The 19,586-nt window shown below is 49.6% G+C and overlaps 8 protein-coding genes across 8 annotated transcripts; 5 read left to right on the top strand and 3 right to left on the bottom strand.

Moving 5' to 3' along the window:
- Positions 1-277: 277 nt before the first annotated feature.
- PEX2_041780 (coenzyme A transporter) lies at positions 278-1,565 on the top strand (the record flags this gene model as incomplete). The annotated part of the gene is made up of 2 exons (XM_016741453.1): positions 278-523; positions 588-1,565. The coding sequence occupies 2 exons, from the start codon at positions 278-280 to the stop codon at positions 1,563-1,565; spliced, it is 1,224 nt and encodes a 407-aa protein (XP_016603645.1).
- A 373-nt stretch (positions 1,566-1,938) lies between these two features.
- Positions 1,939-3,001, top strand: PEX2_041770 (RNA-binding ATPase activator ESF2; the record flags this gene model as incomplete). Its single annotated transcript, XM_016741452.1, has 2 exons — positions 1,939-2,551; positions 2,625-3,001. 2 exons carry the CDS (start codon positions 1,939-1,941, stop codon positions 2,999-3,001), a joined length of 990 nt encoding a protein of 329 aa, XP_016603644.1.
- A 1,175-nt stretch (positions 3,002-4,176) lies between these two features.
- Positions 4,177-6,266, bottom strand: PEX2_041760 (ribosome-binding protein NMD3; the record flags this gene model as incomplete). Its single annotated transcript, XM_016741451.1, has 7 exons — positions 4,177-5,017; positions 5,079-5,172; positions 5,243-5,433; positions 5,550-5,625; positions 5,721-5,934; positions 6,025-6,124; positions 6,214-6,266. The coding sequence occupies 7 exons, from the start codon at positions 6,264-6,266 to the stop codon at positions 4,177-4,179; spliced, it is 1,569 nt and encodes a 522-aa protein (XP_016603643.1).
- A 259-nt stretch (positions 6,267-6,525) lies between these two features.
- PEX2_041750 (RsfS/YbeB/iojap family protein) lies at positions 6,526-8,607 on the top strand (the record flags this gene model as incomplete). Its single annotated transcript, XM_016741450.1, has 1 exon — positions 6,526-8,607. One exon carries the CDS (start codon positions 6,526-6,528, stop codon positions 8,605-8,607), a length of 2,082 nt encoding a protein of 693 aa, XP_016603642.1.
- A 269-nt stretch (positions 8,608-8,876) lies between these two features.
- Positions 8,877-10,471, top strand: pex12 (ubiquitin-protein ligase peroxin 12; the record flags this gene model as incomplete). The annotated part of the gene is made up of 2 exons (XM_016741449.1): positions 8,877-8,934; positions 9,039-10,471. The coding sequence occupies 2 exons, from the start codon at positions 8,877-8,879 to the stop codon at positions 10,469-10,471; spliced, it is 1,491 nt and encodes a 496-aa protein (XP_016603641.1).
- Positions 10,472-10,750: 279 nt separating this feature from the next.
- PEX2_041730 (uncharacterized protein) lies at positions 10,751-11,277 on the bottom strand (the record flags this gene model as incomplete). Its single annotated transcript, XM_016741448.1, has 3 exons — positions 10,751-10,973; positions 11,032-11,060; positions 11,122-11,277. 3 exons carry the CDS (start codon positions 11,275-11,277, stop codon positions 10,751-10,753), a joined length of 408 nt encoding a protein of 135 aa, XP_016603640.1.
- Positions 11,278-12,259: 982 nt separating this feature from the next.
- PEX2_041720 (phosphatidylinositol-3,5-bisphosphate 5-phosphatase) lies at positions 12,260-15,280 on the top strand (the record flags this gene model as incomplete). The annotated part of the gene is made up of 1 exon (XM_016741447.1): positions 12,260-15,280. One exon carries the CDS (start codon positions 12,260-12,262, stop codon positions 15,278-15,280), a length of 3,021 nt encoding a protein of 1,006 aa, XP_016603639.1.
- Positions 15,281-15,513: 233 nt separating this feature from the next.
- Positions 15,514-19,234, bottom strand: PEX2_041710 (tRNA adenylyltransferase; the record flags this gene model as incomplete). The annotated part of the gene is made up of 6 exons (XM_016741446.1): positions 15,514-16,877; positions 16,927-17,122; positions 17,169-17,323; positions 17,463-17,678; positions 17,727-18,284; positions 18,346-19,234. 6 exons carry the CDS (start codon positions 19,232-19,234, stop codon positions 15,514-15,516), a joined length of 3,378 nt encoding a protein of 1,125 aa, XP_016603638.1.
- Positions 19,235-19,586: the final 352 nt, after the last annotated feature.

The raw sequence follows: 19,586 nt of genomic DNA, 5'->3' as shown, positions 1-19,586 counted from the left end.
TCAGTGGAAACATACACAGGACGTTATTCTTCTTTCACCTTTGGCCATTGCATTGTCATATAATTCTTTCAAAAGTTGTTGAAGTTCGCTGTGCTATCCGCTCAACTATTAGACATCTGCATGCACAGTTGAAACGTCCCGAAGATCATCCGGCTCCCCGAGAATTCTGGCTGATTATCGCCGAAACTGATCACGAGGACGACCCCGGATATTCTCCCCCTCCTTGGGCCTCGGTTGCTCTCTCACAGCCCCGTCTTTCTTTTCCTCTTCCTATTCCATGTCGACTGGTCCAAAGGACTATGCCTATGACCCCAACAAATCCCCAGTCTCTACTCCGCAATCCGCCCCGATGAGCGAGACCGCACAGCTGGGATCGTCGCCTATTGGCGGCGCTACGAAACCCATTGTGTCAAATAAAACCGCCGCCATGGACAAACCGGAGAGCGGCGACAACAAGATCAAAAAGCGTAGCTTGGATTATGTGATAAGGAGTGGAATTGCAGGAGGGCTCGCGGGGTGTGCTGTAAGTTTCCATGTGTTAACGGTCATTCTGAGCTTTATACTGACTGATGCGCCGGACGTTATAGGCCAAAACCGTGGTAGCGCCCCTCGACCGCGTGAAGATTCTCTTCCAGGCGTCAAATCCCCAATTCGCCAAATACACAGGCAGCTGGACTGGCCTGGCAGCAGCGATTCGAGATATCAAGCGCACTGAAGGTTTCCAGGGCCTGTACAAGGGCCACTCCGTGACCCTCCTTCGAATTTTCCCATACGCCGCTATAAAGTTCCTTGCATACGAGCAGATCCGCGCAGTTATCATTCCTTCCAGGGAACACGAGACCCCGTTCCGCCGCTTGATCTCCGGCAGTTTAGCCGGTGTCACCTCTGTATGTTTCACATATCCATTAGAGTTGATGCGCGTGCGCATGGCATTTGAAACCCGACAATCGCACCGCTCAGGCTTGGTGGACATCTGGCGGCAAATCTACAACGAGCGTGTCCAACCCCCGTCAACCCAATCTGCCGCGGCAGCCGAGTCTTCTTCCGTTGCTGTTGCCGAAAGTGCTTCATCTGCCGTTTCGAAAGTTGTACCGCGCACAGGCATTGCCAATTTCTACCGTGGCTTCTCCCCGACGATCCTCGGGATGCTCCCGTACGCCGGAATGTCTTTCCTCACCCATGACACAGTGGGTGATTTGTTCCGTCACCCGAGTGTGGCTCGCTATACACTCAGACGTGTAACCGAGTCAGGAAACCCTGCCGATAGACCCAAACGACCGCAGCTCAATACCACGTCTGAGCTTTTATCCGGTGCTGTGGCCGGTCTAGTTTCGCAGACTTCGTCATACCCGGTGGAGGTTATCCGTCGGCGGATGCAAGTTGGCGGTGCAGTCGGTGACGGACGCCGACTCGGAATCGCTGAAACAGCGCGCACAATCTGGCTTGAGAGAGGGTTTAGAGGATTCTGGGTTGGATTGACTATTGGATATGCCAAGGTCGTTCCCATGGTTGCAGTGAGCTTCTACGTTTATGAGCGAGCCAAGGGATCACTGGGCATCAGTTAGACTTGTGACATATTCATTTTTTTTTGTTTGCATATACCATGAGGGCTCTTGATACTGGTTCTCTGTGGCGTTCGTGGATACCTTGGGTCGGTTGTTTTTAGCATACAGAGCCCGAATGGCTTCTTCAGATATATCGGTACAAAATTTCAAAGACATTTCTTTCCGCTTTATTAAAATTTATTTTAAACCCCTTACTGGCTCATACATCCGATGATAACTCTTTTGCCTTCGATATGTGGCTGATGTGTGGCTGATTAGTAGATCTAATTGGAACGGCGGCTTGACTCCGAGGGCACAGACCACCCGCATAAAAAAAGTTGCAGACTTCCGCCACCCACGACCAAGTCTATCAACACCACTCGGATTCCACAAAATGACGACTCGCAAACACAACGATTTCCTAGACATCGCGGCGAGCGATGATGAGGGCAGCGGCAGCGACCGCGGCTACGACTCCGAAGCCAATGCTGCGGAGAGCAAAGGACGGGCCGTGAAGCGGCGGCGGACGACAACCACGCAAGATTTCTCGCAGCAGTCTGACGAAGAGGAGGATGAGGATGACAAAGATCTTGAACAAAAAGACGAAGATAACGAGGATGAAGAGGGCAGCGCAAGTCTGGACGACTCAACAAAACCCACCACAAAATCAGCCAAGTCGCTCAAAGCAAAGGGCAAGCTCGCCAAGCTGTCCAAACTAGCCAACGGCAAAGCACCCAAGAAAGCCCGCTCGGGTGTCATATACTTCTCTTCCCTCCCGCCATACCTCAAACCCTTCGCCCTGAAAGCAATGCTAGAGAAGAGAGGGTTCGGAGGTATCACGAAGATCTTCCTCGCGCCTCTTCTCCCCTCTGCAGCCGGCCACCGAAGCCGCTCGAATAAGCGAAAGCTGTACACGGAAGGATGGATCGAGTTCGAGTCCAAAAAGACCGCCAAGATCTGCGCGGAGACATTGAATGCGACTATTGTTGGTGGTTTGAAGTCAAGCTGTGAGTTTACCGGCCTTTTCGCTATTATATGCGTTTATTCTATTTGAATCCTGACCAGGTCCACGATTTATAGGGTATCACGATGATGTGTGGAACATCAAATACCTCTCACGATACTCATGGGAGGATCTTATGCAATCTGTACAACGAGAGAGATCCGAGAGGGAAAGCAAGAGGAAGATTGCCGATGCTCGCGAAGCCAAGGAAGCTAAAATGTTCATTGCGGGTGTTGAGAGTGGCCGTATTGCTGATGGTATGGCGAAAAAGAATGAGGAGAAGATGAAGAGGCGGTTGGAGGCGGCTGGTGATGGGGATAAGGAACTGCCGCAGCCCAAGGCTGCGCAGTCTACGAGACGGCGGTTCCATTTCCAGCAGAATGAGGTTGTTAAGGGGTCGAAGGATGGTGCTATGGCTGATGATGCCAAGCGGGTACTTGGGAAGATCTTCTAAGTTGCAATTTTATGGGGAATGTTTTCTTCTTGTTCTTATTGGCTTCTATAGCCTCTGGTCTCTCCATTTCATCCATTTGACCTTCTTGATAGCCCGGCATTCTAATATCATTCATACCATCCATCGAGATTTCTACGTGATGGAGTACATCTGGCTCGTTCTTTCCTCCGCTGGGGTTGTTTACTGTTGCTATTGCCATATTCGTAGAGATAAAGACAAAACTCACCTCGTACGCAACTATTCTTCCCTATTCTACCTATAGGCAAAGAAAACTAGTGACGCTCTAACCTCGCACAGCCTGCAGGCAGCCGTTGCCATGCCTTGGGGGCGAAACACCACTCTGATTGCCTGGGAATATACACTGGGCTCACAATATCCGCTCCGTGTCATCAATTATACGGAATCTGTGGCATTTGCCAACCAGGCAGTCAGAGACAATATGGGGATTGAGCATGTTTCGCGAGTGGCTGTCAAATAGGGCTGTGCTGTCGAGGCGAAGGGGGTCGGGTGGGTGCCCAGAGCCGGTGCAGTTCTGTATAGATACTTTCATGTTTGTGGGTGGGTGGTGAGGATGTACGCTTTCTGTTTTGTTTTGTTTGATGTTACTAGGGGAGGGAGAGAGAGGGCTTCTTGTTCATTTTTACATACGTATAGAGCAAAGCTCACATTGAGCATTACCACCGTCTTCTTCATACCATCCATTGTAAGACTTCGGCAAAAAACATCGCTCCAAGCTAACCTTGGGATATCTCAGGAATCTGACTCGATGTTTGCTCTTCTCGACGCAGTTTGGTAATCTGATCTATCAGGTTTTGATAAATTCTTGTGGTTGCGAAACCCAATTACAGCCCTGGAGGTTCATCCATTAATGCCGGGTCACGTCAACTCCACCAATATAGCCCTAAAAACTGCCACTTGTTTTCCCTTGCCTTCAACCAATACTCCTATAATTTACTCCAAATACACCTTTCGAACCCAAACCAGCTTTGTGCTCTGATTTTGATTAATTTTCATCCAGAGCAATCGATCCAATATACCCTGGAATAAGAATTTGGCATCTGCATGCTGTACATTGCACGTATCAACTTGAAATCATGAACTTTTTTATTGATTGAAAACCCAGAAAACACAAACGCCAACCAGTGCCATGATCGTCAATGATAACATTCAGATTGCTACTCATTGTCCTGCATGTTCAACTCATCAAAGTCATCAAGGAGCTCATCCATGTTGATTTTCGGCACGGCGTGTCCTTCCTCATCATCCATGTCATCATCACCATCCTCATCCATCTGGTCGGCCCGAACCTGGTACTGGCGGTTCTTGTACAGATCAAGGGTTTGGCGCAGTTCCTGATCCTCCTCAACATCACGCAAGAACATCTCGTAATCTTGTTCCATCCTAGCCTGCTCCTGCTCCTGGCGCTTGGTTGTGGGGACATTGACAACAGCGGCAGTCGCCTCCTCTTCGTGCTCGCGAGCCATGCGCTTCAAACGCCAGCTGCGGGCCTTGGACTTCTTGCTGCGGACATAGTGCTTCTTGATAAGGACCACATCCGGAATTGTTGAGCTGTATTGGTGGCTGTTCTCAATTGCTTCGAATTGATCGTTGTTGAACTGGGTTCCTGACAAATGGTACCCGAGAACAGAATCACCCACGTGTAGAACACCACCGAGGTGAGTCCGTGTGAAATAGGTGGTATCGTTAGACCCTAGATCTGAAGCACGAGCAACTGTAGCCTCAGATAGGAGGTATCGACCATTAGAGTGGCCGGTGGATTCAATGTCCAAGACAATGAATTCCCTAAGCTCGGTGGTATCCGCAAGATTGGGGAATGGCTGGCGCCAGTAAGTGCCAGAAGGAAGATCGGTTGTCCGGAGGGTGCAAGGGTCCAAAAGATTGATAGACGTGCCTACCCGGTTACAGATAACGAGCGGGCTTATGTCAGACAATGAGCGGGCCACCTTAATCGGTAGAGCAACAAGATCATCCTTGCAGATAGGGATAATCTCGACACTATCGATACTATTAGCAACCATTTTTGCCCAAATCAGTTGAGAAACGTGCAAAAACCGACCTAAAATTGAATTTGTAGCTGGCATTAGATGTGTGGATATCCATGGAAATTAATTCGTGACTCTTCTTGGAACGTGAAGGAACACTGAGAATGGCTGTTAGTAAACTTGCACGTATTGGGTAAATGGGAGAATACCAACTTTTTTTCCAAGAATGAAAGCATACGTTCGGCTTCATTTCTCTTTGCGAAGAAGAAATCAAGGCCCTCGTGCACTTCTTTGATATTAACGGTATCCTTATGGGCATTGTGCTTGAGGATAAGCTGTTCCAGGTACAAGAATGTCCGCTTGTGAGGGACCTTCTGCCGGACTTGTACCGATGCTTCCCAGGAGTGATGCGTGTACGATTTCTGACATCTGTCGGCTATTAGCATGTTTTCAATCATAATATTTGCAAGTAGTTAAAGGGAGTTGTTGTTGGTTTTGTGTTGGGGGGGGNGGGGGGGGGGGGGGGGGGGGGGCTGCCATCATACCCAGCACACTGTTGATTGGCAATAACATATTCAACCTCAAATTGCTGTTGCACGATAGTGCCTTGGAAGGCCTCCGCTTGTGGGTTGTTAGCTTCGATCCCGGTGCTAGATGGTGCGTTGGATTGCCGAATGCTTGCAGCGACCTCATCACCAAGGTGGATTTAGACTAACTTTGTATAGTGATTTTCAAACGCAGTCGCTTGCTGTGGGGCTCCGTCCAAATGAAACTGGCATCGATAATTCGGACTTTGTTTAGGCCACGGAGCTTGCGTAGACAAATGGCGAGTAGTTCTTTTGACTCGAGAGCTGCGACAACCCAGCTGTTGGGGGGCTGCAACCACCGTTCGCAATCCCTACAGCAGTGAATCACTGCCTCTCGTTGCACCTATAAGTCAAAGAGAGTTCATGTCAGCCAGAACAAAGTATAGGCGTGTAGGAAGGCTTCCTTTAAGCCCACAAATGAAGTTGTACATACACCTCCGGCAACATCAACAGTAAGACGAATGCAATCCGAGCACAGGGCTCCAGCCGATAGTGTTCCATCGATAGCAGCACCACAGTTGCAGCAGAGAATTCTGATAAAGTAAAGTAGTTAGTACCTAGAGTTTGGAAGGTTGGCCCGGCGGGGTTGGAATATAGAAAAAAAGTTGCGATAAGAACTCACGTGGCTGCGACCTTCTCCTGCTGCGCGAAATAGACGGGTTCGTCGAGATCCATCGACATGTTGATGAGTAGAATCGGGAATAAGAACCCAAGGCTGCAAAAATCACCAGGGTATTGAAGATTCAAAGAGTTTCCAGCGCCTTGGATTTGTGATAATTGCCCCCCCACCTGAATCTTTTTTTCTGATGACTCAGCTATTTTGCAGTGTTTGCACCCGTTATCTGATATCACCACAAATCAACGTTCCAAGGTTGGAACTGAACTGTTGGAAGAACTCAAGATTCCCATTTCTTTTTCCAATACAACCATCACCATGAGCAGGGCTCTCTTACGAGGGGCTGCCTGCCAGACCTGTCGCCATGAGGTGCTGCGGTCCTTTGTTTCTGTCTCCGGCATCCCGATGCCACGATCCTCTCCTCTTTCCTCCCGTTCGATCTCCAACCCTAGAGCTTTCTCCGCCGTAACCTTGCTGCGGTCTGATCGCCCTCCCACTTCGAACCAGTTTGACAGTCATCTTTCTGAACCAGCAGAGCCACCGGCGCACTCAGAAACCAATACGCCAGCCTCATCGCAACATGTCCCCTGGTATCTGCAGGAGGAGGCGCCGGTCATTAAAGAGCGCTCGTTGACCGAAGCCCATCTTCCCAAGATCCCAGATGATTCGCCAGAGATGCTCTCGACTCTATTGGAGTATACATATAAGGACTTGGGCTTGGATGGTCTCAAGCTTTTTGATCTACGCGGTCTCGAAATCCCTGCAGCTCTCGGTGCTAGTGTTATCATGATCATCGGAACTGCTCGCAGTGTGAAGCATTTAAATGTGTCTGCAGATCGTCTCTGTCGCTGGCTGAGAAGTCAATACAAGTTGTCGCCCTACGCTGACGGCTTACTTGGACGCAACGAGTTGAAAATTAAGCTCCGCCGCAAGGCCAAGCGAGCGCGCGCCGCCAGTGCAGCAGGCGCAATGATCGACGAAAAGGACGATGGAATCACCACAGGATGGATCTGTGTAAATGCAGGTATGGTGGACAAAGGCGCTACTACGACCCAGTTGAGCGATGTTGGAATTGAGGGATTTGGTAATCTTGACCTTGGGACCAGTGTTGTTGTCCAGATCTTCACTGAGGAGAAGCGGGCTGATGTTGACCTTGATGGCCTCTGGGAGGCTACTTTGGCCCGTGAAGGACGCAAGAATACCCGCGAGAGCACAGAGGATTTATCCAAAACTGGTGCTGCGCCCCCCAGGTCTATGTCAGACGGATTTGGCTCCATTCCTGGCCAGAGGAGAGGCTTTCATACCATGCGTAGGCTCGCATTATCTGCCATGAACTCCACCGAGTCTGGTTTAAATGCTGGTTTCCCTAGCATGGGAACTTCGTCTTCTACACTTCCAGGCGGCGCAGCAGCAGTTGCATCCCAACTGACACCGACATCTTTGCTTCAGATTCTCGCTGAACTTCCAGCTGATAGTGCACGAAATGAGCTTGGGAGCGGCCCAGATGATCGCCAGTCCACTCTTTTTCTACGGCTTTTCTATACCAACCACGCCGCGCGGTTTTCTGCACAGGAAAAAGCCACTTTTCGATTGAAACTGTTATCTATTGCTGTATCTCGCCAACACCCAGCTTACACCAAGGACGCCCTTTTTAGCACATTCTCAGATTTTCTTCGCGACGGGTATGACCTTCCGGATGACCTTGGATTCGATGTTGTCTCTGCGCTTCTAACACCAAAAACAGTGGGTGTTATCACCGAGCAGTCTAAGACCCACTCTCCAGAGGGTGACATGGAGCTTGCCTTGTTAGTGCTGGATCGCTTGAGCCTGCGTGGTGTGCCCATTTTGAACATGAAAATTTTCAATTTACTCTATCAAGCAGTCTGTGCACCCAATTCAGCATCTTCAAGCTTGAACAAATTGCACCCGGAAGAGAGTTCTCCAAGTTCGTCTGCGGTTCAACGGACTGAGTCCCAGAAACAAATCTTGTCTCGACTGTCCAAGATACTCGCGGCGGCCAAGGTTCCTTTTGACGCAGTAGCTGCGCGTCAGCTTATGGTGACACTATTCCAATGCGGGGATTACGACGGTTTCTGGCGACTGTGGCGCCAGTTTCCCTTGAAAGGTGTTAATCGCACACAAGAGGATTACGTGCAGCTGTTCAAATTGCATGCCGAGTTGGGCGAGGAAGTGCGAGCGCGTGAGTGTCTGTCGACGGGGATACCGTTGATGAATCGAGAGTCCCCTGCCATTGTACTGCAGGGTCCGGTAGTGACATCCATCATGCATTGTATTTTGGTCGCAGACCCGACACTCCAGAACCAAGATGAACGGGCGTCTCCGAGCTTCTATATGCCACTCTGGACGGAGTGCCAGGAGGCACTTGCTCGGGAAAATTGAATGAGGGGTCAATTTGTAAAATAATCTAGCATATATCATCCAGTGTACAATATTACATGTTTATCTAATGTTAAATATTGAAGTTGTTATAATTAGATCTGCAATGAATGTAGGGTATGGAACTCCTGCCCAGGTGCCCGGAGCGACGTAGTCAGCTCGGATAAGTTGAGCCTCGGCATATGATAACTGGTTCCGGCGACTCTTCATCTCCATCTCTCTTCAAACACCTTGAAATACCACCCAGATAAGGATGACTGGCACTGCTGACGATGGAGTACCTTCCTAGTCTTCAACAGGAGTTCGACGAGCACAAGCCATCGCTCTTCGGTAAGTCGATTGATGCTTCCCCGCGTAGATGGAGACCCCAGACACGGGGAACCCCCCCCATAAATGACTGGAATCGCTAACACGGAGATTTTGCTCAACAATAGAACTCCTCGCTGAGCAGCAGCTCTCGGATCTTCTTCCTCCATCTTTGCGTTATCTTCTCGCAGTCGCAACACACCGCCACCCGCGCTATCTCCTCCGGATCCTCAACTCATACGACGAAGTCTACGCCCTCCTTTCATTAATAGTCGAACGTTACTACCTGCGAACATTCGGCGGCTCCTTCACAGAAAACTTCTATTCCCTGAAACGTGAGCGCGTTCTCCGCACCAAGAATGGCGAGATCCCGCGCGCCCAGGTCGGCGCCGCAGGCCCCGTGCGCGAAGCCCTGAAGCTACACTCGACGGACATCTGGAAGAACTTGTTCATCATGGTTGGCATACCTTATCTAAAGCGCAAGTTAGACGAAGGATACGATATTCATGCCGCGCCACATGCTTCCCTGGTCACCAGCGGCGGCCCACGATATAACCCCAGCGACGATCTGCCGGCCAACCCGTCGCTGCGCCAGCGCATATTCTTCTACTACAAGTGGTTCCTGCGCAATGTTTACCCATCCGTGAATGCGGCATACTATTTCTCAGTTCTGGCATTTAACCTCGCCTACCTATTCGACAACACAAAGTACTCCTCCCCATTCCTGTGGCTTATCGGCACGCGCATTCGCCGCCTTGACACCGCAGACCACCGCGCCATCGCCGCAGTGCTAGATCCCAAGCCTGGCCCCAGCACCGGGCGATCTCAGCGACCCGGTGGAGGTCTGCTGGGTCTCCTTAGTCCCCAGAATATTCATACTCAGCTTCTGGGCTCGCTGCGCTACTTCCTTCCTGCATCGATCTTCGCTCTCAAGTTCCTAGAATGGTGGCATGCAAGTGACTTTTCTCGCCAGCTCGCCCGCAAGGCAACTGAGGTCCTAGATTTGCCCGCCCCCGTTGTGGCAGGCTTGACTTCTCCCGCGGAACGACGGAAATCGTCAATCCAAGACGAGAAAGATAAGGCCAAGAAGCAGGCCGAGCAGGAGAAAAAGAACGCTGCCGGTGATCTCAAACCAGCACTCAAGCCTCCCCGTCGTCATCAACCCCCCATCTCCGCGACCTCTTACCTTCCTATCTACACAGTCTCTTTGCCTCCAGCTGATCCCCCGAGCGCAAATACTTGCCCTGTCTGTATGGGTGCGCTCGTTAACCCGACTGCTTGCCAGACGGGATACGTGTTCTGTTATGTGTGCATCTTCCACTGGCTAAACGGTGAGCACCAGCGCCAACTGGATTTCATGACTGGTGAGGGTGCTGGCGCGCCGTGGGAAGAGGAGATCATGGGCGATGACGAAGAGCCGAAGAAAAGTCCTAGTGGAGATGACGCTCAACCAGGCTCCCGAAAACGATCTGGTAAATGGGAGAGTGGCAAGGGGAGGTGTCCTGTCACAGGCAGGAGAGTGCTTGGAGGCACTGAAGGATTGAGGAGGGTGTTGGTTTGATCTGGGGTCGTGTAGTCCCAATTTTCGATCTATTTATTGTTAAGCGCACATTGTACACCAGGTTGCTTTGGATTGGAGTCTGGAAGAGGGTACATTATTGCTCGAACTGTATATACGATGCAATAACAGAAATCCTGTTTACCGTCCTCTTGTCCCTATTTTGAATATTATCGTCTACCGCTGCATGGTTGTATTCTGAATCCCAGCCCGATACGCCCAAACTTGTATGCCCTTTCCGAAATTTCTTCCTGGAGACCAAGAATCTTCATCTCAGCATCTCTAGGGAGTGCTTCTAGTCGAGATATACCCTGGGATATTGGCACTTTTGATTTTAGCAGCGTGTCGAGCCTTTGATTCACGACAGGTTCCAAATAACTTCCAGGTGCCATCAAGATGTATATGAATCGCGCCCACAGAAGTACCAGACTTCGTATGCAGAGACACTGATATAACATCTTGCGTGTCACCCTTGTCCGTCGAGGACAAATGGGAGTTGGCACCCCTAAGCGTTAGTATTAGAATAGAAGTATCTGGATTCAATGTTTGAAGTCTCAACATACCGGATGTTTGCAAAGATGATCTTTGAATCCTGAAAATAGTTAGTGTAAGAATATGTTTTTTTCCAAAGGTAATTAGGTCAGTCAACTCACAGCTTCCTTTATTGAATTGCAGACTGCTTCTATCGTATCTCGCCATTTCTGTCCGTTTGGGCCATTCTTGGTGACAACATCATCGAGCGGAGAGCCAACGAATTGGATCAGTCGCCTCTTCGTAGGCTGGTAGTTCCTCATGGATTTGTGGTTCATGGTGAAAATTGAGGACGGTCAAGAAGTATGGAATTGAAACATTCAAAATTGGAGGATGTAGTTCTGGAAATGGGAGTATTGATTTAGTGCAGCAGAAGAGCAGAAGACAACTACAGGTGTCTCTCGTAGTTTCCATCTTAGAAGCCAACCTTGGAAGGGAGTCAATACCGACTCTATATGGAACTAGGTTCACAGCCCGACACTATTCTTAGCGATGACGTTGCAATGGCTCTTGATACACCTACTCAGATACTATGGCTTCATTTTAGTTAAAGCCGCTTCATTTCTAGGGCTATATTAATTTGCCTACTTGGCGTATCCGCAGCCATGTACCATCACGTCCACGAGGAGAATGTCAAAGGCTATACATCGAAAAATACATTTAACGGATCAAGCTTTTCTCCGCCTTCTTCTGTTGCCTACGTGCGAAACTGAGAAGGGAGAGGAAATATATGAAAAAGGACATTTAAAAAGACAAATAGAAAGACATTTAAAAAGCACGTCTAAAAACACCATCATCGACCGTAATTTCCTGTATCATTTATGTCAGAAGATTTGATATCCCCATCGGATTTGACTGATTTCACGACCATACGCGAGTAATATAAGACGAAAAGGTTGTGTTAAGATATGGCGAGCTACCCATAGTGGACTAACTGGCCCTGACAGGGATCAGATCATACAAAAGTACTACTAAGCAGACCATATGCAAGGTATAATATTGTTTTAGATTTGCTCTCAACTAATATTTTAGGGCCAGTGAGGCTAATTAACAGCTATCGACAAGTAGTGAGACAATAAAAAGCAATCTGATACAGCTCAATAGCTCTATAATGCCTTTATGGGCAATTGGCCGCTATTTACTGCGACGTCATGTGTGGGGACCTCCCTCTTTGAACTTCAAACATCGCCTTTGACCTGACATCTTCTGAATATGCAGCCTTTCCAGCTGCATTTTCAGTAGATTTGAGCATCTTGAGCTATGGAGAGCTTTGATGATGTTTCGCTCATCGGACTAGTGTCCCAGGACACACCTTTCCACGATGAGCATCTTCCAATTCCATCCGGCCCTTCAGACCCGAATTTGGCGAAACAAGAAACCACAGGGGGACCAACTCCGACTCAAACGACAAGCACTAGGTCGTCTTCGCATATAGAGCGCACCGACGATGCTGGAATAATCGATGACGCCTCGGTTGTGTCGGAGTTCCTGTTGCAGCCTGGAGCTCGGATTGAGGAGGAAGAGGAAGGGGATGGGGAGGATGAGGAGCCACAGGTGGCAACTTCCTTTGAGCGAGAGGCTTCGCCGACTTTTGCGCAGAAACACCAATCAGCTTCAGACTCGGAGGACGAAGGGATCAACCGTATGCACAAGTTTACGCTGTACGAAACCGCGACTCGATTCTATATGGTTGGGATAAACCTTGCGGAGACTCGATTTCGGATTCTGAAAATTGATCGGACCTCGGATTCCGGCGAGTTGAGTATCACCGAGGATGATATGGTGTACAACAAAAGAGAAATGGTTCAGTTGCTGGATGCAATCGACGATGGCAATAAGAGCTCTGGCGGGTTGAAACAGAAGTGCAGTGCATGGGCTTTACTTGGCTTCATCCAATTCACCGGTGCATACTATATGCTACTCGTTACCAAGAGGAGCCAGGTTGCCATGCTGGGTGGTCACAATGTCTATCAGATCGACGAAACCGAACTGATCCCATTGACCACCTCGGAACCTTCGCACCTTAAGACCGAGAAGCATTCGGAGGAGGCACGATACATTGCGATTTTGAATAATCTGGACTTGTCGCGCTCTTTCTATTTCAGCTATTCATACGACATTACTCGCACACTTCAGCATAATATCTGCCGGGATCGCAAGGCCCACCAGGATGGCCATCCACAACCGTCTTCACACGATTACCATTCCATGTTTATTTGGAACCATCATCTTCTTTCCCCGGCTGCTGAAGCCCTTAAGAATCCTTACGAGTGGTGTCTACCTATCATTCATGGATACGTGGATCAGTCAAAGATGAGTGTCTATGGACGAGTGGTCTACATCACGATAATCGCGCGTCGATCCCGATTCTTTGCCGGGGCGCGCTTCCTCAAGCGAGGCGCAAACGACCTGGGATACGTGGCCAACGACGTGGAGACCGAACAGATTGTATGTGAACAGACAACAACATCATTCCACTCTGCTGGCCCAAGACTTCATGCAAACCCTCACTATACTTCATATGTTCAACACCGTGGGAGCATTCCTCTTCATTGGACCCAAGAAAACACGGGAGTATCACCAAAACCGGATATTGAGTTAAATCTCGTGGATCCATTTTACTCGGCTGCGGCGTTGCATTTCGACGATCTATTTCGAAGATATGGCGCTCCGGTCTATGTTCTGAACCTGGTCAAATCTCGCGAACGAACTCCGAGAGAGTCAATACTTCTCAAAGAGTTCACAAACGCTGTGACTTATTTGAACCAATTTCTTCCTGAGGACAAGAAGCTCATTTACGAGGCGTGGGATATGAGCCGTGCCGCAAAAAGCCGGGATCAGGATGTCATTCAGATGTTAGAAGATATTGCAGGCAATATTATTCCCAAAATTGGCTTTTTCAAGAATGGGGATGACGCAGAATCCGGCTTGCAGCTTCAGAACGGTGTCGCAAGGACCAACTGCATTGATTGCCTTGACCGAACAAATGCTGCACAGTTTGTCATTGGCAAGAGGGCACTTGGCTATCAGCTCCATGCTCTTGGTGTCATAGATGACACAACTGTAGAGTATGATACTGATGCTGTCAATCTCTTCACGAACATGTGGCATGATCATGGAGACACCATCGCTATTCAGTACGGCGGATCGCATTTGGTGAACACCATGGCTACCTACCGCAAGATCAATCAATGGAGCAGCCATTCTCGTGATATGGTGGAAAGCTTCAAGCGGTATTACAACAACTCCTTTCTTGATGCCCAGCGCCAAGAGGCATATAACCTCTTTCTTGGAAACTACGCCTTCGCGGAGGGCGTCCCGATGCTTTGGGATCTTCCTACGGACTACTATCTCCACCATACCGACCCCAAATCCTACTTGGACAGAAAGAAACCCAACTACATCTCCTGGTACACACCAGAATATCTAAAAGCCAGGGAATTTCCACCTCTCCCATTCCATCCCAAAGCACCACTCTCACATTTCGATGACTTCTGGCTGGAATACTACCGACCACTTGCTCTGTCTTCCCTCTCTAAAGTCTTCTCCTTGAAAATGAAGTCCACGTCCCGCTACCTACCCCCAGTCCGCCCAGGACACCCAGTCCCCGATCTCAGTCCTTTTGTACCCCGCATCCCTCCAGAGCAAATTCAACGCGAGCGCATACCACAGCGTAGCGTCAAGATCCAAGAGCCATCCATCAGCCGCAGTCGCGCCTCATCAAATACGACGCCGATACCCGAATCCCCACGCACATGGGCCCACCAACCACCCTCATCTGAGAAACACCCCCCTCTTACGGGCATCATCAAAGAGCCCGCTTTTAAAATCCCACATGTATCCCGTATTCCACCCATCAACCCCCCTGATGCCCACTCCAACCCCAGCAAAGCGGAGATTGCCCAGTGGACCCTTGGCCAGCTAGTCAGTGACTCGCTGAGTCCCTCCGTCACCGGTGCCGAGGCAGAAGAATACGAGCGGTACATCAACCACCCGCTTAAGGTCCCGCTTGTCGTCACATCCGAAGATGAAATGACAGCTTCGTCGTTGCAAGACCACGGCTACAATCTCGATCTTCTAGAGTACGCGAATAAGTGCAATGTCGAGGAATCTGCGCTCGAGGCAAGGGCTGGGATAAACATGCTTGCCTATGCTGAGTTCTTGGATGTCTCCGAGGATGGTCTTACTGTCGTGGGCGAGGATTATGAGAAGAAGAGGTACAAACGGTACCGCCAGTGGTTGCGCGGGAAGAGTCTTTTCAAGCAGCGGGTTGATCCATGATGCTACGAACTTGAGTACTTGTTTGTCTTTTGTTTCAGCGTTTAGTACAGCAAATTGATACCCTCATTGCATGTTATTTTATGTTATTGAAGGCCCTAAGCATCCTGTCTACCAGCCATACCCCAAGAGCAAGTTTTGATTTGAATACAACAGATATCGTCAATTGAGATTCATAATTGTTGTTATAACCCTTTTTCCTAAATAACCTCCCAGACATACATTGCCAGTAACGCTCAAACAAAAAGACCCTTAAGCTCTGCATCCGCATCAACAAGCTCCTGGAACTCCTTCTCCACATTTTCCTTCACCTGCACCTGTTCCGGCTCTGGGGCATCACCCGCAATAGCAACAGGATTCAGAAGAACAAGCTTTAACACCTGAAGTGTCTGCTGTAACACGCGCTTTAGCTTAGCCAGCTCAGCCACGGAATCCCTGCTGTCCTCTGCAATATGAAGCCAGCACGAACTCAGCCCGCTCAGGATCTCGCCGCGCCAGCGCCAGATACGTGGGTGTGCGTTCTTGATCACCGCTTGCGTAGCAGTAGCAGCAGCTAGCAGCAGTGGAGGGTGTGCTGTTCCGAATGGGTTTGATAGTGTTGTGTAGAGGACTGGGATGAGTTCTTGGAGGTACTTTGTAGTATGGATGCCCAACTCGTTGACGATGAATGTTATCGTTTCTAGGAGGAATGTTGAGAGACGGGGGTGTGGGAAGGAGGCCGTTGAGCCGGAAGCCGGAGTACCGGAGCTGACGTGGTGGAACGAAGAGATGAGGTTTGATCGGAGGATTTTGGCGAGGCCGGTGGTGTAATCTTCTTTATCCTTTTCAGATTGGGTGGGGCCTTTGTATGCGGTTTTGAGGGTGGAGAGGAGGGCTGGGTATGCTGCTCCCAGCAGACCTAAGGATCTATCCTCGGGTGTGATGGATGGTAGGGATAGAAGACACGGCGTGACGGCGTCTTCGAAGACAGAGGTGAGGTTTGTTCGGCGGAGGATATCCGAGCCATTTTCTTGGATCGGTTGCAGCAGTCGAGTAATTAAGGCACATCCATTTGCTTTGAATGGGAGGTTGTTGTCGTCAACCATTGCTAGGATAGTGGGCACGAAAAGCTGGAAGTGCGCTTCGAATTGTGGTTTGTCCTCGGGCTGGTATTGTGAGAGGATCCATGCTAGCACAGCTCCAACGTAGACATCGGCGTTCTTCCATGGCTTTGCCGATGCGTCTGGATCGCTTGCACCGAAGCGAGGTAGAGTTTGAGGGTGGAAGTTCTTGCGGCCGGCACTGGTGATGGCGGGATTCTTTGTCTTTGCGAAAAGAGGTCTAATCCTTTCTCTGAGGATGAAGTCGATGGCAGGCCAGAATGTATTGTCGCGGCGAGTGTCCTGAACCCACACGTTCATGAGCATTGATGACGCATTGTAGCTGTCTGATGTGGCCCATGGGTTTTGCTTGTTAGCAAAACATGCTCCCGCGAGAAGAATGTCTGCTGCATTGTCTGGTTTGCCATTAGGTAGTCCTGCCAAGGGCTTGTTTAAAACTAGAATCAGCTCTAGAGCTAGCTCGGATCTGAACCGACTCTCGTTCTGGGCTTTGATGATTTCTGTGTGGTATGATTAGTACAAGCTTCACATGTGTATAAGAGCACTTACCGTCTGATATCTCGGCAGTCTCATCAAAATCAATTGCAAAATCCGATGAAGGCAAAGCAGCAGCACTGGCCCAGTCAAATAAGTTGTTCACGGCTTTGGCCTCAGCTGGTTTCAATGGTCGCGGGCCTTGGTCATTCGGCAGCGTCCCATCCCAGTAGTCGATATAACTGGTCACAGTGACTAGGCTCTCGCATATCTGGAAAATTAGTCCATTTGTCTTGATTAAATTGATGGAAACATACATTCAAATGCGTCGAGTGGTCGTAAGCAGCAACGTCTTGCCATAATTGAGCCAAATCACATTTGGTCGCCGCAACAGCGGGGAAGAAACTGATCGGCATTTTGCCGGGGTTCTGCACGAGAGCCTCGCGGGCTTCTTTGCGCAATTTATCCATTGCTGAGATATTTACAATAAAAATAGAAGAGAAGAAGTTTGTAAACATTCGGAGTTCAGTAGTTTAAGTTGTCCGCGAATGGGGTTTTAATTTGTCATCGGGACCTTCGTCTGGGACGTCACTTCAATTCTGCTCGTCGACCCACGATCTCCTCCAGCACCTTTTCCTTGTCGGTGCTTTCAGGATGAAGAAGTTGCCATTCTAAGGCCATGTTAACTGCCTTGGACATCCAAGGTCCTTTTTTGGCCCCCAGACTTTTCATAATTTCGTCGCCATTTACAATGGGCTTGAGCTCACAAACACCCTCCAGATCGTTTTCTACAATGTACGCAAGGAACTGATCATATTCACCGGCCACTACACATCGTGAGAATGAGAATTTTATCATCAAGGGATGGATCTTACCTTCTGCGAAGTCACGGTGCGCCATGTTTTCTTGCAGGATAGCCAGGAGGATGCAAAGCTTCCAGTCCTTATTCCACGACCGCATTTGCAGCCCAATGCGCTGTCGAATTTCTGCCGGTGTTCCACTAATCTCGTTCGCGAGAAGAGAAGTTTTGGTCGTAATTGTTTCCTCGTAATGCAGAGCAGCAGCGCGGAGCGCACTTAGGGTCTTGTTGTCACTGCGAAGACTGTCCCTGCCAACCTCAACCGCTCGCGGGGGCAAGGGTTTTGGTCCTTTCCCGGTACGGCCGGGGATTGAAGTCCAGGGAGCAAAGGTTGCAATCATCCAGGCGTAGTATATGGTAGTTTCGTCGCGGAATAGGATCTCACGAATGCGCTTAGTAACTGCCTGAAGTTCTTCGCTGTCACCGGCCTCTGGATGCAGCAATCGTGCCAAAGTATTGTAGGCAAGGGGCCATGTCGATGTATCCGCTTTTACCTCGTCCTGATGGTTAGCGAAGATAGTGGGGAACAGTTGGAGTCGATCGATGAACTGCAATGCACCACGAGGATCGGGGCCTAAAATATATGACTTGTCAGAAATGTAAAGCGCCAGGGAAGGGCGAGCGCAATCACTCACCACGCAACATCTTTTCCAGCTCAGCTCCCACTCGCTCTTTGCTGATTTTAAGCTTCAATGCTTCGCGGATATCTTCAATCTGCATAGCGGCTTCGGTTTCGCGCTCAATTTGGTACCCCAGTCTGCTCGCAAAGCGGATCAATCGAAGCACACGCAGTGGGTCATCTTTGAAGGTTTGGTATGGTTCCATTGGGCATCGAATAATATTTTTCTTCATGTCGTCCAGTCCTCTCTCAGTGAGATCCTCCAGCTGTGACTCGTTAAGATTGTAGAAAAGCGCATTGATGGTTGCATCGCGTCGCAGAGCGTCTTCGACAGCGGTGCCGAACTCCATCTGGGGATTCCGGCTGTCATCTGTGTATGTTTCCTTCCGGAGATTGACCAAATCAATATCCAGACCGAAGATCTTGGTTGTGACGGTCTCGAGGTGCTTTGACTTTTCTGGGTTGGCCTCGATTTTGTGAAGGCTGACAATAGCGTCGTGCATTTCCCCATTCGGGCCTTTTTTGTATTTTTCAAGGTGCTCTGGAATATCCAGGTAGTCTTTTAGGGCCATACCAAACTGGTATCCCGTCATGTTGCTGATGCCCACGTCGATATCATGGCTCTCGACTCCGAGCAGCTTGTCCCTGACCCACCCACCTGTGAAGCGCAAGACAGTCTCGGAGTGATCTTCCGCAGCGCTGCCTCCCTTGGCAATTTGCTGCTCGGTGATATATTTTCCGACATCGAGGAGTAGGGTTCGTAGGGTGCTCTCAAGCGGAGTGAGCTCGATGGTAGGCATGGCGGGGCTCATGGTTGCATATGAGCCTTCCCGCGCCGGGGAAGAAATGCGTCGCCTCTTGCTGACTCGTTCTGAGAAGTCCGGGTCCGATTCGGGGTTGCGCATGGAATTGCGACAGGGTACAGATGTAGAGTAGGTTCGGAGGGGTAGATGTTGTTGAAACGGGCGTATTTGACCAGCTCTTCTCGCTAGAGTGCGGGCAAGTGGAGCTTCAACTGAAGGGAGACCAGAAGCCTTGAATAGACACACGAAAGGGCGCAGCTGCATTGGACATAGCCAGGTCAGATGCTCTGAGAAAGTGAGTCAATTTTATTGTCGATAAGCATATGGCCCTCACGTGGTTTGCATCACCACTTGGAGATCGACAATCAGCCTTTACCTGAGTACTCCGTATTGAATTTACAATCGACAAGGCGATCATCAACCTACTTAAAAGGCTTTAGTGCCCAACCTATTC

The sequence above is a fragment of the Penicillium expansum genome, assembly GCF_000769745.1.
Source record: "Penicillium expansum strain MD-8 chromosome Unknown contig142, whole genome shotgun sequence".
Lineage (NCBI taxonomy): Eukaryota > Fungi > Ascomycota > Eurotiomycetes > Eurotiales > Aspergillaceae > Penicillium > Penicillium expansum.
Note: the sequence above shows the minus strand (reverse complement) of the source record. Positions and strands in the feature narration are given on the sequence as shown.